Source organism: Tympanuchus pallidicinctus, unplaced genomic scaffold (assembly GCF_026119805.1).
Source record: "Tympanuchus pallidicinctus isolate F22 unplaced genomic scaffold, pur_lepc_1.0 scaffold3, whole genome shotgun sequence".
Classification (NCBI taxonomy): domain Eukaryota; kingdom Metazoa; phylum Chordata; class Aves; order Galliformes; family Phasianidae; genus Tympanuchus; species Tympanuchus pallidicinctus.
The window spans coordinates 11385107-11399783 of NW_026294747.1; the positions used below are offsets into that span (position 1 = coordinate 11385107).

A 14677-nucleotide genomic window follows, 5' to 3' on the forward strand; every position below is an offset into this window, starting at 1 on the left:
ACAATGATTAAGTCACTTTTTTAAAATGGATTTATACTTCTAGAGGAAATGTCTGTGATGGCAATTCTGCTATAGTTAGAATCATAGAAACGCAGAATTATTTGTGTTGGATGGGACTTTAAAGACCATTTAGTTCCAGCACCCATGACATGGGCAGGAACAACTTCTGCAAGGTCAGGTTGCTCAAGGTCCCATCCCAACATGACCTTGAACATTTAAGTGACTAAATTCAAAGAAATTTGGAGAAATTTGTGGGAGGTCTGATAGACCTTAGTTTTCATGGTCTTAAGGCGTGTACATCAACGAATGTTTTCAGAAGATTACTGCTTGAAGAGCTAATGCCCCACGTGCTTGTATTTACTTACTAAAGGTACAACATACAGCTGCTGTGAGAGTAAATTGCCAAATTACACATACAAGTATTACTAAAACTGTATGTACTCAGTCTGAGATTTAAAATATTTTTCAATAATAACATAATTTGCAGCTTTAGAAAATATTTTTGTATATACGTATCTGGTTTGGATGTACTTCTATTGAATGCATATATCTTTTTTAATAGTCTTGTTAAGCATGGGGATGTATGCTTGGAAACAGATGAATGTCCATGTTTGTGGAAAGGAAAGGAGTACTTCCCAGGTGACAAAGTGATTTCATCCTGTCATACATGGTAAGCACAGATCTTTTATTTTTCATTTTAACTTTTAACTATGTCTTGACTACTCTTTTGTTTTTTACCTTCATCTTTCTAATTCATAAGTACACACTAGATTCTTCTTATCCACCCACCATAATTTTGTATTGCTCTCATGTGAAGAACTATTGTAGCTATGTATTTTTTAGAGTTTATTTCGAGAGACTTTTACATAGCAAAACAGCAATATGTTGTTTAGGAATAAAAATAACTGGATTTGGACAAAAACTTGATTTGAAAAATCATGGTTTTGACTATTAGCCTATCAAGATTCTTTAAATATTTCTTGGAGAGTGTTTCTAGAGCACAGGAAGAAGTCCTTCAGGTAGTACACCTGTATGGCATTTGTGAAATCGAAGCTTTCTATCTTATTTTTACTTTTATGATGGAATCTGAACGCTCTGAGGGCTCAAAACATAACCCTGTGGCCTTCTATGATAGAATTGTAGAATGGCTTGGGTTAAAAGGGACCTCAAATATAATCCATTCTAACCCCTTGCCATCAGCAAAGTTGCCTGTTACTAGATGAGGCTGCCCGGGGCCCCGTTCAGACTGGACTTAATTGCCTCTAGGATTGGGGCATTCACTGCTTCTTTTGGCAGCCTGTTCTAGTGTCTCACCACCTTCTTGAGTAAAGAATTTCCTGCTAATACCTGATCTAAGTCTTCTCTCTTTTTAGTTTAAAACCATTCCTCCTTTTTTTTTGTGTATCAGTATCTATGTGAAAAGTTGGTCTCTCTCCTCCTGTTTACAAGCTCCCTTTAAGTATTGGAAGGATACAATTAGGTCTCCACAGAGCCTTCTCTTCTCCAGACTGAACAAGCCCAGCTTCCTCTACCTTTCTTTGCTGTAGGGATGCCTCACTCCTTTGATCATCTTTGTCACGAGAGATTAGAGCATTGTGCTGAGCACAGTTAGTTAACTTGTTTTATTTGTAGGTGAGATAATTGACGAATCAATTGGCTTCTACTGGAATTGGTGTAAATAAGTGATGGTTGATAGAATCACTGAGTGACCTGCAGAAACCTAGTTGTTCACTGTCCAGTGTTGCCCTGGTGCATGGTGCCTGCCTTGTAGCTAGGTTACTCTGTGGAGTTTCCTTCAGTGCCCTCAGTAGAACACTATACACTACCATTTCAATAAGCTTCACTGGAAATAGGATGTGAAAAAATACCTGACTGATGGACCTGCCTGTTTTGATCTTTGTCTAGTGTTGAATTTTGCAAGCAAGGCACTAAGTCTTAACAGAGGCTCAGAAAAATCAGCTCAGAAAAATGTCAAGTACTGAGATACTGTGGTAGTGCTGTAGCCTCCAACCTCTCAGCAGAGTAATCTGCCCTTTTGTCCCCTTATTCTAAGCTTGCCAGGAGCATTTAACAGATGTCACCTGGTAAACTATTACTTCTGGCCTGTGCAGTTCAGTACACCCTTGTCCAGTGAAGGCTTGTCCAGTCAGCGCTAGACGTTGCCTTGTCTGGATATCAGTGCCCCCTCCAGCCTTGTGCTGACTGCCTACCTCTGCCTCTCGTCAGGTCCTCAGTATCTGCTCTAGAAGATATTTGTAGCCCTTTGGTCGACTGGTGAAGCGTCTTACAAGCCATCTCCACTGGGCAGGCAGGTAAAGCGACCCGGGTTATTCACCCCATTATTTCAAAAGCCATCTTCACACCAGTTGGACCTGGTGTGTTATTGCTTACATCAGAAAGAACTACTATATCTTATCTGTGTCAGAGTTTGCCAAAGGCAGCAGCAGAGCAGGTGGAAATTCTCTGGATTTTTAGCTTGATGTTATTTTTCTGAGGCCAGGCCCATGAATTCCTTAAGGTTGTCATGGTTTTTCAATGCTTCCACATCCAAGAAGCAAAGAAATGTGAAGTGATAATGTCTTTTTGGCGATCAGTAGTTTACTGATGAGAAGTCTGTAGCCAGCTCTGTTTCCTTCAGAAGTGGCATACTTGATAAAAGATGGAGAAAGTCTTTGAGAATGCTGTATACGTATGCATAGATATGTTTTATATGGCAAGGGAAAGGTGTGTTTTTGCCTCTGTAAACACAGAGAATACTCAGTAAGCCCATTAAACATTTCTAATAGTTGTAATGATGTTTATGTAATTTAGTGTACAGAAATAGTGCATTGGTATTGCATAGCATTGGTGTTAAATACCATTATTGTCATTCATATCTGATTTAATATTAACAGCACGACTACTAATCTGATTTCTCTATGGAACAGTAAAATGACAAACTTCTTAAACTGGCAGAGCTACTGTTGGAAGACTGATCTGCTATCGGAGATAGCAGTTTTGGGATGGGCTAGTTTTTTTTCCAGTGCAACTGCCTGAATAATATGCTGGCTCGATTAAACACAAAAGGTTGTGGTAGCAGCTGACCTTATCAGAGCAGCATTTTGGTGCTGTGTTGTGCAATGTAACATGGGTGGTGCAGTTAGCTGTGCTGGTTTGCTGTCGTACATTGAGAATATAGGAAAAATGCTGTTCAGTTGCTGGGGGATGCTGAATTGGGCTTTCTGTGTACTTATAATACTACTTTGAAATGCACTGTTATAAAACAGCTAGTCAAAGTCTGAAAGCAGCCTGTAGCTCTGCTTTTTCAATTTGAACTCCCTAGACTCTGTTAATGAAATATCAGTTTACTTGATATGCAAGAAATGTGGAGAGTAGGACACCCAGGACATAACGTACCTCTGAAGCCCTTCATTCTGACTGTGACTGTGTTAAGGCTTCTGAAAGGGAGCTCTCCATTCTTTGCATGTTGAGAAATGTTTCTGCACAAGAGTGCATCTGAATCCTAATGTCTCTCAGAGAATGTGAGAAGCATCAGTTATTTTTTCAGCCCACATGTGCTTTCATCACTTTTTTTCCTCTCTCCATTGGCTTTGGTAGGTTCCTGCCTTAGGTGCTGCTACAGAATGACTATTAGAAGCTGGGTTACAGCCTGAACTTTTCACCTAAAATTTCTAAAAGTCAGGCTCATACATAGTTGTAAATATAGAATGTTCATTTAATGAGGATATTAATTGTGTAATGTTTTTGTGAAAAAAATTTAGGTATGTATTGAAGTTATTTTATGTAATATATTTATTTTAGCCTGGATCTATAACACGTATCTAGTTGTGTCTGTAATAAAGCTGTCAGGGCACCAACTTGCTGTCTTTGTTGAGGACTGTTTCTAAAATGTTCATGTGGCTTAGAAACTTAAAATGTAACATTTAAAAATTTGCTTGTGGAAAGCTGACATAACTTTGTCCATTATCTATAAATGCTTACATTTCCAAAAATTATATTCAAATACCAAGAGGATGATGCACAGGGAGACACTGTGATTCTTAAGGTGAATGTAGGCAGAACCTGAGCTACTTCTAAGCTAGACTTAAGGGACAATAATACCTATATATAAGAAAAAAAAAAAAGCCCAGAACACAGTTATTTAAAGGAGCCTAATGGAATAGGACCACATATAAATATACGTATAATTATAATGTATAATATATACATTTATTATATTATGAAAAAGCTTATGTAAAATCTCTGTTCAATCAGGAAGTGAATAAGGACTGCAGTAATAGGACACATTGCCTATTGATTCTAAGAATCAGTTAGAGTACAGACAAATGTACTGATAGTTAGCTTCATCCTTGAAACACATCTCTGGTGTGTGCGAGTAAGGAATAAATTGTTACATTGGGTGGCATTTTTCTTGCTTCAACAAAATAAATGCTCTTTCCTTATCTATAGTGTCTGTATATTTTGAAACCTATTGATTCTTACAGGACAGAACACAGGCTACCTGAGTTACGTATGTAAAAACAAATTCTAGGGAATAAATTTGTTCAATCTGCTTTTAGACGAAACAGTTGTTGTTCTTTTGTCATTCTTATGCATTCTTGGTGGTTTTGCTTCTCAGTGCAGAAGCTGTAATGGTTTGTTGGAGGTTACAGTTGATATTACCACTGTTGGTCATACATTTTTCAGCATTTGCCAGCATGGATCATTTCAGTGCACCTTCCATCCCTGCCCATCCATGTGTACTGCTTACGGGGATCGGCATTACAGAACATTTGATGGACTTACGTATGACTTTGTTGGAACTTGTAAGGCTTATCTAGTTAAGGTGAGACATTTTATGAAGCCTCTGCAAAATGGGGTTTAAAATCTACCATTCTACTCATTTTTTTTTTATCAGTGCCACATACCACATCCAACACATTTTTTTTTAAGCTTTGCTGTGTTTTAGATATTGAGTTACACTTAACATAAGTGCTGAAGTTTCTGCTAATTTATCTGTGTAACAATATATGTAGTCATATTAGTATATTTTAAAGTGCCTTTTTTTTTTTTTTTTCCTCTGCAGAGCACTTCAGCAAGCTTCTCAGTAGTTATACAGAATATTAACTGCTTTAATACTGGAATCATTTGCAGAAAAGACATTTTCATAAATGTTGGAAAATCTTCTCTAATATTTGATGATGAAACTGGGAATCCAGTAAGTGTCAGTCTTGAATATGGCAAAAAGGTAGCAAGTATACATCTCTAAATATTTTTTATCTTGATGGCTAAAAAATGACTGTATCACTTAAGTAGCCAAGATGTAAATATCTTTTCACTGAAAACTGATTCCATCCGCATTGTTGAATGGGAACCTTCAGTAAAATCTTGGCTGTATTTCATGAAAATGTTAGATTTGACAATTATAATTCTTCTATTTTAGCCTTGATGTGTCTATGAAAATTATTTTGAAGCCAGTGGGAGTCTTGATATTAGTTCCACTGGAACTAAGGTTTTAGTCTGTTTTGGAGTGTAGTTGTATAGGAGGAATGCATTTCATTTTTATCATAGCCAAACTGCAAGTTTTATTACTGTAAATATTTAGTATTTATAGTAGTCTAAGTAGTACTATTCATAGTTTACAAACCAACTACATAGAAAAGTTATTTTTGTATGAAGCTTAATGCGGCTCTGTGCAAAGCTGTATGTAGTTAAACCAGGCATTTTATTCTGTGGTTTAAATAATTTAGCATCAAAATGATGCTGATAAAAAAAAAAAATCTTTATGTATAGAAGATCTCAATCTCTAAACGTACTTAATTCTAGTGTGCTGCATGCGTACTTATTCCTATCTGTATTCAAAAAAGCATGTCAGTGGTTAAGACCTTCTGAATGTAATGTTGTGTATTTAAGTTAAAATCATAGCCAGGGACCATTTGAATTTTGAACATTCCTGATGACTCAATAACATTTTGACCTTAACTTCTCTTGTCATTACCATCCTGTGAATTTGATATAAAACGAACTTTTAAGGTAATTCAGCACTGTTTATGGTCAAAATCTAGAGCACTTCAGTTCAAGTGTTTATTCCTGCATGACCTTATGTCAGTTTTGAGATGCATAACCATCCATGTCATTTGTTTTATCATATGTTTCAGTTTCTCTCAAATGAATATTTTGTGAAGATGTTACATTTTAAGCTGCCTTCTTTTATTTTGAACAGAGCTCATCTAGTTACATGGACAAACTACAAAAAATACAGTTATGGAAAGCTGGGTTTTTCACTGTTGTTCATTTTCCTGATGAACATATCACTATTCTTTGGGATCAGAGAACGACAGTTCATGTGCAGATGGGTCATCAGTGGCAGGTAAGGGGAAGTTGCCATTCTTAATGCCATTTCTTCGCAGTATGTGCGTGAGTCTTAAGTTTATGCTATGAATGTTTGTAGAAGAGACAATGCCGTGAATCCTATAGGAACACAGTAGTAGAGTCAAGGAGAGAAATATTCAGCTGCCTTGACAAATTAATCATTCTCACTGGCAATCTTTATTCACTTTTTAATAATTTCTGTAATAGCAGAAACAAATATCTTCAGAGGTAATGTTCTTCTTCAGTACTCATTTCCTATGTGACTGGAGCAGATGTTATTTTGCTGCAAGTTGCTAGCAAACAGGTTGCTTCTCTGAACAAAAGATCAGTCCTGTTCTCAGAGGCTCAGTGACACTCAGTCTAAAAAAAATTGTCTCCTTTTACTCTGCTCTTGTGAGGCCCCACTTGGAGTACTGTGTTCAGGTCTAGAGCCCCCAGTACAAGAAAGACAGGGAGCTGTTGGAGAGGGTCCAGAGGAGAGCCACAAAGATGATCAGGGACTGGAACACCTCCCCTGCGAAAACTGGCTGAGGGAGCTGGGCTTGTTCAGCCTGGAGAAAAGAAGGCTGCGGGGTGACCTCATTGCAGCCTTTCAGTACCTAAAGGGAGCCTACAAACAGGAGGGGAATCAACTCTTTGAAAGGGTTGATAACTGCAGGACAAGGGGAAATGGTTTTAAGTTGAGGGAGGGAAGATTTAGGTTGGATGTCAGGGGGAAATTCTTTGCTATGAGTGCTGGAACAGGCTGCCCAGAGAGGCTGTGGATGCCCCATCCCTGGAGATGTTCAAGGCCAGGTTGGATGGGGCCCTGGGCAGCCTGGTCTGGTATTAAATGGGGAGGTTGGTGGCCTTGCATGTGGCAGGGGGGTTGGAGATTCATGATCCTTGAGGTCCCTTCCAACCCTGGCCATTCTGTGAAATAATACTGAGACTATCGGCATAAAATATTTCCAACTGTTTTATTATCACAAATAGCTGAACTTCTCAGGCTCAGAAACTGGTGAAAATGTGTTGAGTCCTGACAAATTTTGATTGAGCAACTGAAGACAAAAACATAAAAAGCATGTTTTGAAAATAGTTGGGATGGATAGCATTTTATATCATGCAGGAAGATGATTGGTTTTGTTTTCCAGGGTGAATTGTCTGGGTTGTGTGGAAATTTCGATTTGAAAACTGTAAATGAATTGAGGACTCCAGATAATTTTGAACTAACAAACTCACAAGAATTTGGAAACAGCTGGACAGCTGTAGAGGTACATAGTAAAACAAATATAATTGCTTATAGATTTTGGACGTTTGCATCATACAGTTTATCTAGAATCAGAAATCAGAAGTTGCTGGAAATTTCAGTCAAGCATCAGTACAACCACCATTTCTTCAGACTGTGTATTTTTCATTTTCCTTGTATTAGTGGATAAGCCTCTTTTAATTCCTTATCTGAATCTCTTAATTTTCCCAAATGATGTGGGTTTTTTTGTTTTACATCTCTTCAAACAAACACTGACAAAACAAACCCATTTTGTAAGCTCAAACACGAAGTACTAATTAAACAAGCTGTTTCTTCCCTTGATTTTACTTTCGTGTTAAGTGTATTGACAGGTCTGACATTCAGAATCCATGCATTTTGAATCCACTGAGAGAGCCATTTGCAAAGAAGGAATGCGGAATACTCTTTAGTGAAGCATTTGAAGCTTGCCATCCAGTGGTGAGTTGTAGTCGCATGTAAAGAGATGTTAAAGTCATTGTCTTACTGCAGAGGAACTGCTCTTCAGCTCAAATCACTTTACATCTTCTCCTTATTTGCCATACTTTTTCTTTTTCATTACTACAGCAATAAAGAACATGAAATCTGAGCCATCCCTGTTTAACCCTGTAATGGGAATGTTTAATTAGATCTGCCACAAGGACTACCTACAATTAGCTGACTTTGCCTCTATTTTATTATTTCTTATGTTTTATGTATATTTATTAATGTTTGAGATACATTTTCTTGTGGTCAGTTGAGTCTCTCTTATTAAATAAGATTCTAAGTACCTTATTATGGTTTAAATATTACGAAACCATGAGAAAACATCTCACATAAGCATCTGTGTATTTTGTGTTCTAATAATGTATTTCTCTTGTATATAATGCAGGTATTTAAATTAAAGCCCTTAATGCTTAAAAGTCTTATGTTAAAATTTTGAAGTAATCACAGGTTTGTGTGAAGATGATTGTTGTCTGTGTCTACGTGAGTATTTTCTTATATTTCTAGATTGATGTCACTTGGTTTTACTCGAACTGCTTGGCAGATACATGTGGTTGTAACCAAGGAGGAGACTGTGAATGTTTCTGTACAAGTGTATCAGCATATGCTCATCAGTGCTGCCAGCACGGAGTTTCTGTAGACTGGAGGACTCCTAGAGTGTGTCGTAAGTTTACTTAACTAGCACAGCCACTGCTTGCTGTTGTATTTATGAGATTTAGACCTGAGAAATCAAACGCTGAATTGCCTGGGGGTGTGAATCTCTAAGCCACAGTATCAGAACTGATATGAGAATGAGCTGCTTGGGGGATAGGAGAGCAAGTGAGTGCCTCTTACTGGTCTCCATGTTCGTTTTTTGTCTAGCTAGATTGCATGCTTCTTTCATATTGCTGGTAGGCACTTAGTTTTTCTTCCTTGTCCCATGATGTGAAAGAAAAAGTCATGGAAAATCCATATATTTATGGATATGGTATGCAGGGCATCCCTCAAACCAAAGTTAGGCAATTAGCAGCTTGTGTAACTTATCTTCAGTAGGACTGTATTTATTAAGCAGGTCTCAAAAACATAGGTGTGACTCAGTGCTGCCCCTGGAGCATGTGTGGAAGATAAGTCTTCTAAATGAAAACAAGTAAGATTTTAAACTGGACTTTGTTAGCCTGTTAGTATCCCCATTCAACAATGATGAGAGGTAAAACATTATCTGAGGCCTTTTTCTATGGCACCTGGGTCGCATGCTTGGCAGGAGAGAGTGACTGCCTGGAAATTGTATTGAAAGAGAGCAAGAAAGGAAAAAACAGAAGAAAAAAATCATTTTTCTAATTTTGTAGTGTCTCAAAGAAAGCATGTAGTTTGATCAAAGTTATAGAGGAAATTTGTTGTAAAGCAAGAGGTATATTCAATTTTGTTTTGTAGAAATGGTGCATGTGTTTTTAATTAGAATGGAAAGACAGCAAAGCTTAGCCTTAAACACTAGAGGTCGCAAAAAGACAACTTATGGGAATGTGTATTTCTTGCTGGGAAACAATATTTAAATCAGTATGATTTAAGAATTTTATTAAGGTAGTAAAAAAATTTGGCAATAAATGTTACAATAAATTGTCATGTGTGAACTAACTTGACCAAGCAGTTGGCTTAGACCTTAACTAGCAAAGGGTAGTGGCAAAGCTGTTAAATGTAGAATGCCCACAGTTTCTTTTTCCTTTCTTTCTATTTTTCAGCTTATGACTGTGAATATTTCAACAAAGGTGAGTCCTAAAGGCCCTGATAAAAGTTCATTATACCAAAGTTATCTTTATATTCCTTGTTGCATTTTGTATAAGAATAATTGCAAATGATGAATTTTTTACATGTGATGTTTTACAGGTTCATTTTTTTCCCAATAGCTTGTAATTTCATGATCCTTTTAATATTGTCTTTCCCAAAAGTCTGATTAACTCAGTTGCTTTGCATTTATAGGTAATGGTTAAATAATTAAATCACTGTGTAATTTATATAATATTCCATTCAAGTGGCAGTATGCTTAAAGGTTTACTGCAGTCCAGAGTTGATAACTGCTTGTTCTGTCAAACCATTCAGCTCCTGTGCAGCCTCCAGATGGAGCTAGTTACAAAGATAATTCAGCTTTCTGTGATATGGAATAACTATCTATTTAGGTATCTCCGACCTGGCTTTACATTTTTGAGCAAGTTTTATTGCTTACTAGAATTGATCTCAGAGGGAGGTGCAAAATTTGTGTAAGCTGCTTGAATAAAACATCAGTTGCTAATTTGTGCTGGGTGCTGCACTACTGCAGAAGTGCTGGAATCTCTATGCAGACTGTTTCAAAGTTATATGGAGAACGTCTGCATCGTTAGACATGGCAAAAAATCTAAGCACTGCAAGCCAACCTGATGTGAGGAGCAAACAGGATTCCTGCTGTTTATTCTGTAATTACTTTTTGTCAAGCTCATCGAGCAATCTGCATATTTAGATGGTCCATAATGTTCTGATCTTCTGCTAGACTTAGCCTGAGAAAGATCCTGGGAGGAATTGTCTTAAGCAGCAGCTGCCCCCACTTCCTCTCCTCTTTATCTAGTGAGGATGTATCAAGCTGTAGCCCAATATGTAGTATGAATGTGACTTAAGCAACATGTCAGCTTCAAATTATATGGCTAAATAAATAACCTTTTCTGATACACAGATGGCTGAAAAGATTTGAAATTGATAGTATAGAGATAGTATAGAGAGTGTAGTGGAATTTAAGTTGAATCACATTTAAGCCCTTAAAGTGTAGTTAAGTGAGTTGACTGCAGTTCTGAATTTTTGTACTGTTTTGTTTTATACGTGCAATCTGAGACTTAAGTGATCTTCTTGCAGTTATAACAGATTGGAAGCGCAGCGCCCCTAACACCTGTGCTGTAGTGTGGGGTAGTGGTGAAAAGAACTTGGATGGTAACAGATATAAAGTGTGGTATTAGTTTTCTTACTGAATTTTTATTGGCAAAAACTTGTTGATATACTGAAGTGCTGTACATGTGATAAGCTTGCAATAAATATAGTTACTATATACCACTTCCTGCTGTTTGCTTATCCAGCTCATCAGTACTCCTCATAAGATGTTCCAGAGTGGCCAATGAGGGGACAAAAAGCTATTTCTGTGCTAAGTATTTTCTTTTCTACCCGAGTAACTGAAGATTCATCTAACTTTGAAGTGGATAAGAACAAGGGAGAGAAGCTGATGACAATTCCCTAGAATTTAAGATAGGTAGTTTTGAGTGTGAATACTTTCCAAATGTGTAGTTTTGTTTGCCAATAACAAATGGCACCTGGAGTTTTCAGCTGTAGTTTCTCTCTATATCATAATATTTAGGACTCAAGCACTTGTGACACTTGACATGAAAGGTAATTCTGCCTACTTTTTTCTCAACAGCTCTGGGAAAGGGCCCATACAAACTTCTCAGCTACGTCAATGGAGAATTTGTAATGGCAGCAAAACTGGTGAATGGTTTTGTTTTCGCAGTGAGAGAAGATGATATTGTTCCTGGACATATAGTGAGCTTTATGCTTACTTCAGGACTTTATAAACCCAAAGCACATGGTAAAGTGATTGTAATGTAGAGGCTTAAGCCAAAGCATGTTCTATCCTTTAATACTTGCTTATATCTAAGTGTAGATCTGGGTTAAAAAAATTCTTTTCTCTTTATCTAACTCTGCACCTAAATGTCTGCTGAAATTTCCACTTGACTAATTTTAATTACATGATTTCAGCTTTATTAAGAGATACTTTTATTTGATAAACAATCATCCCTCCCTAATTATAACTTTAACAAGCTTCACAGTCAGTATTGTAGCCAGTGCCTCAGGTGTGTATTGCCCCCTCCACTCTTCCTCTGGGAGAAGAAGAAGGGGTGATATAAGAAAAGTACTTTTATTCACTTGGTCACCATCACATATTTTCTACTGTCATGTACAGAGATGGCCATTGGCTCTATCCTGAGCTAAAGGTACTGTGCTATGAATTTGTCTACTTCACATCCTGAATTAAGTTTCTCAGTGAATGAATCTTGTTTATTCAGAAGATGGAATAAATCTTGCACACCTTCAGACAAATATAAAAGGCTTACAAGAATGTATTCAGCACTTTGTGACAATGATTAAATGCTGTAGTAGCCTGCATACCCAATTTCACTGCCCCCAGAGCACTCAAGCCTCAATGAAATTTTACTACAGATCAGGAATTTGGACAGTCTGAGTGTAGTTGTCACTTGTATAATCAGAAAAAATGGATGTAGGTCAGTTGAAAAAGCAGGCATTTGATTAACTGTTGTCTGTAGAACACACAGGAGCTCATGTAATAGAGTATCCAGGGCCAGACTGCTTTTATTAGTCATAGTTTTGAGACACTTGTACTCTATTTGTTTTAGGCTTGGAAAGTGAAGGTCACTCCTAGTGTTCTACTTGTATAAAATCTCTCTCTCAAAATAGAACTTAACAAGTGGATTTTGTGTCTTATAATACAAATTAGGAGAATGGAATTTCATTTTTTGGACATAGAGGAGTTTGTAAAATCAATGCAGTAATTGTCATGTTTTTCATACTCATTTATATTATCTGTGTTCTTGGTTGTTCACCTCCCCCAAATTGGATGTATTTCATCTGTTTAAGACAAATCATCAGTAGTAGAACGTTTTGGGTCTATAAATTATGGTGATTGTCTCATTACTTTCCAATCACTAGCAGACATCTATTAAAAAAGATAGTCTTGTTTTTTCAAGTAAGTCATAGTTTTTTTACTCAGAAAACAATCAACTCTTCCAGAATTGTTATAGGAGAATATAAAGTATCTGTTTAATAGAGATCATTTATTTTCTGAGCTCTTTTAAAAATTTTCTAAGAAATGCTATCTAGGCCTGGTGAGTTAGTTGATTTTACACTAGTTTAATGGCTGCTTTCCACAGAAGAGCAGAATTTACAGCAAAACAGAATGAAGTAATTCTGTGAGTAACAGATGCCTGTAACAGGCTCAAAATCTGCCACTCTGCAATTGATTGTACAAGGGCTTGCTTGAAATCAACAGTACTGCTTTAAGGGTGAGGTATGGTGTGGGTACGTTTGTCAGAAGACAGACTTTGCTGTTGTTAGGGGGAAGGCTGGAGAGCTGGCTGCTTAGAGATGCAACACAAAGCTGCAAGCTGAATGCGAAATAGCATTTTTGAATTTATTTTTAGTGCAAGGCTGAGCTCTTGAGCTGTATGCTTCTGATTGCAAACGTTACAAAAAGATTATTTTGTTATCTGCAGTGAATTTAGAAAAATAAACACTCGTTAATCTAGGATTCTGTAAAATATATATAGAATGTTTCCTTAAATTCTGTTTTACTGATAAGGTCAATGCTGTTTACATTGCTTATGCTACTGATAGCAATAATGTTACATTTGAATGAGTTTAGTTTATTAAAGAACATTAATGAGTCCTCTGTTTTTCAGATTCCAACTTGGTTTCATTTGAAGCAGCTGAGAGACCTAATTATTTTCTTCAGTTGTCCTCAAGTAATACCCTTGTTCTTTCTAAATGGGAAAAAAGTGAAGAATTTCACAACAAATCAACATTTGTTATCCACAAGAATACATGGCTTTCAGGATATAGTTCCTTTGAGTCATTTGCAAAACCAGGATACTTCATCCACATTTCAGTATCTTCAGTTAAGCTTCTGAAGTACCATCATTCAGAGGAGTTCAGACTGTCAGTACTTCTGAAACTTGTGGGTAGGTAATCAAATTTATATTTGCTTCCTATGGAAATACAGGCCAAATATTATTGGCATTTTTAAGAGGTGATGAACTTTTCCCTGACATAACTGGGAGCTGTTGTTAATCTCTTTGTGACACTCTTCCTGAAAATCATCTTTGAGCTCTGTAGAAAGACGTGATTGTTTTCTTGTCATGAGCCATTAAATATCCTCATGACTACACTGTATTTGCCAGTGCTTTTGGGTATTACTAGAAGAGTACAATGTTTCTGGGCCATACTTACTTTGTGATGAAATGCTTAAGGAACAGGAAATTCATTCAGATAAATAATTTCATAAAAAAAAAAGAAAAGAAAAGAAAAAGAATACTTCTCTCAAAGATAAGGTCTGTGCATGATGTTTTTTTCCTTCTTTCCCGCTGATTGTCACTGAAAGAGTTTTCAGTACAGTGAGTTCTCCTTGCAAACTCTGTAGCCTTCTTACTAGAGGTCATGGCATCCAATGCAAAAGACAGCCTGAAGACTGTATTCCTTAAATCTTGCATTTCCCCTGAAAAGCAACTTTAGCTTTATCTATGTTCCCATTCTCAAAAGCTCTGCCTTTTCAGCTATTAACTGCTAGCATTTCAAGTGCAGTGGAAATAGAGGCCTCTTCTTGGGGATGTAGTTGTCTGTTTTGCTGAATATGCAGCAGTCTAATTAACTTCAAGAGCTGTAATGGAGATTGCTGTGAGACTGTTTTGGTTTCTGCCTTCTGGAGAGATTCCCATGCCTATAACAGTAATCACATTCCACTGAGTGTAAAGATCAGAAATGTAGGCAACGTTCTTAGGACTTTTTGTCAGAGCTGGATGC

At 37.0% G+C, this 14677-nt stretch overlaps 1 protein-coding gene across 3 annotated transcripts in view; it reads left to right on the forward strand.

Annotated features, from left to right (window-relative positions):
- Positions 1–14677, forward strand: part of OTOG (otogelin) — a 93189-nt gene that overhangs the window by 37797 nt on the left and 40715 nt on the right. For all 3 annotated transcript variants that reach the window (XM_052695212.1, XM_052695214.1, XM_052695213.1), the window contains exons 24-33: positions 563–670; positions 4687–4825; positions 5066–5197; positions 6203–6349; positions 7485–7604; positions 7940–8056; positions 8606–8762; positions 9814–9840; positions 11505–11672; positions 13561–13839. In XM_052695212.1, the coding sequence (XP_052551172.1) occupies positions 563–670; positions 4687–4825; positions 5066–5197; positions 6203–6349; positions 7485–7604; positions 7940–8056; positions 8606–8762; positions 9814–9840; positions 11505–11672; positions 13561–13839 (1394 nt within the window). The remainder of the gene's footprint in view (positions 1–562; positions 671–4686; positions 4826–5065; positions 5198–6202; positions 6350–7484; positions 7605–7939; positions 8057–8605; positions 8763–9813; positions 9841–11504; positions 11673–13560; positions 13840–14677) is intronic.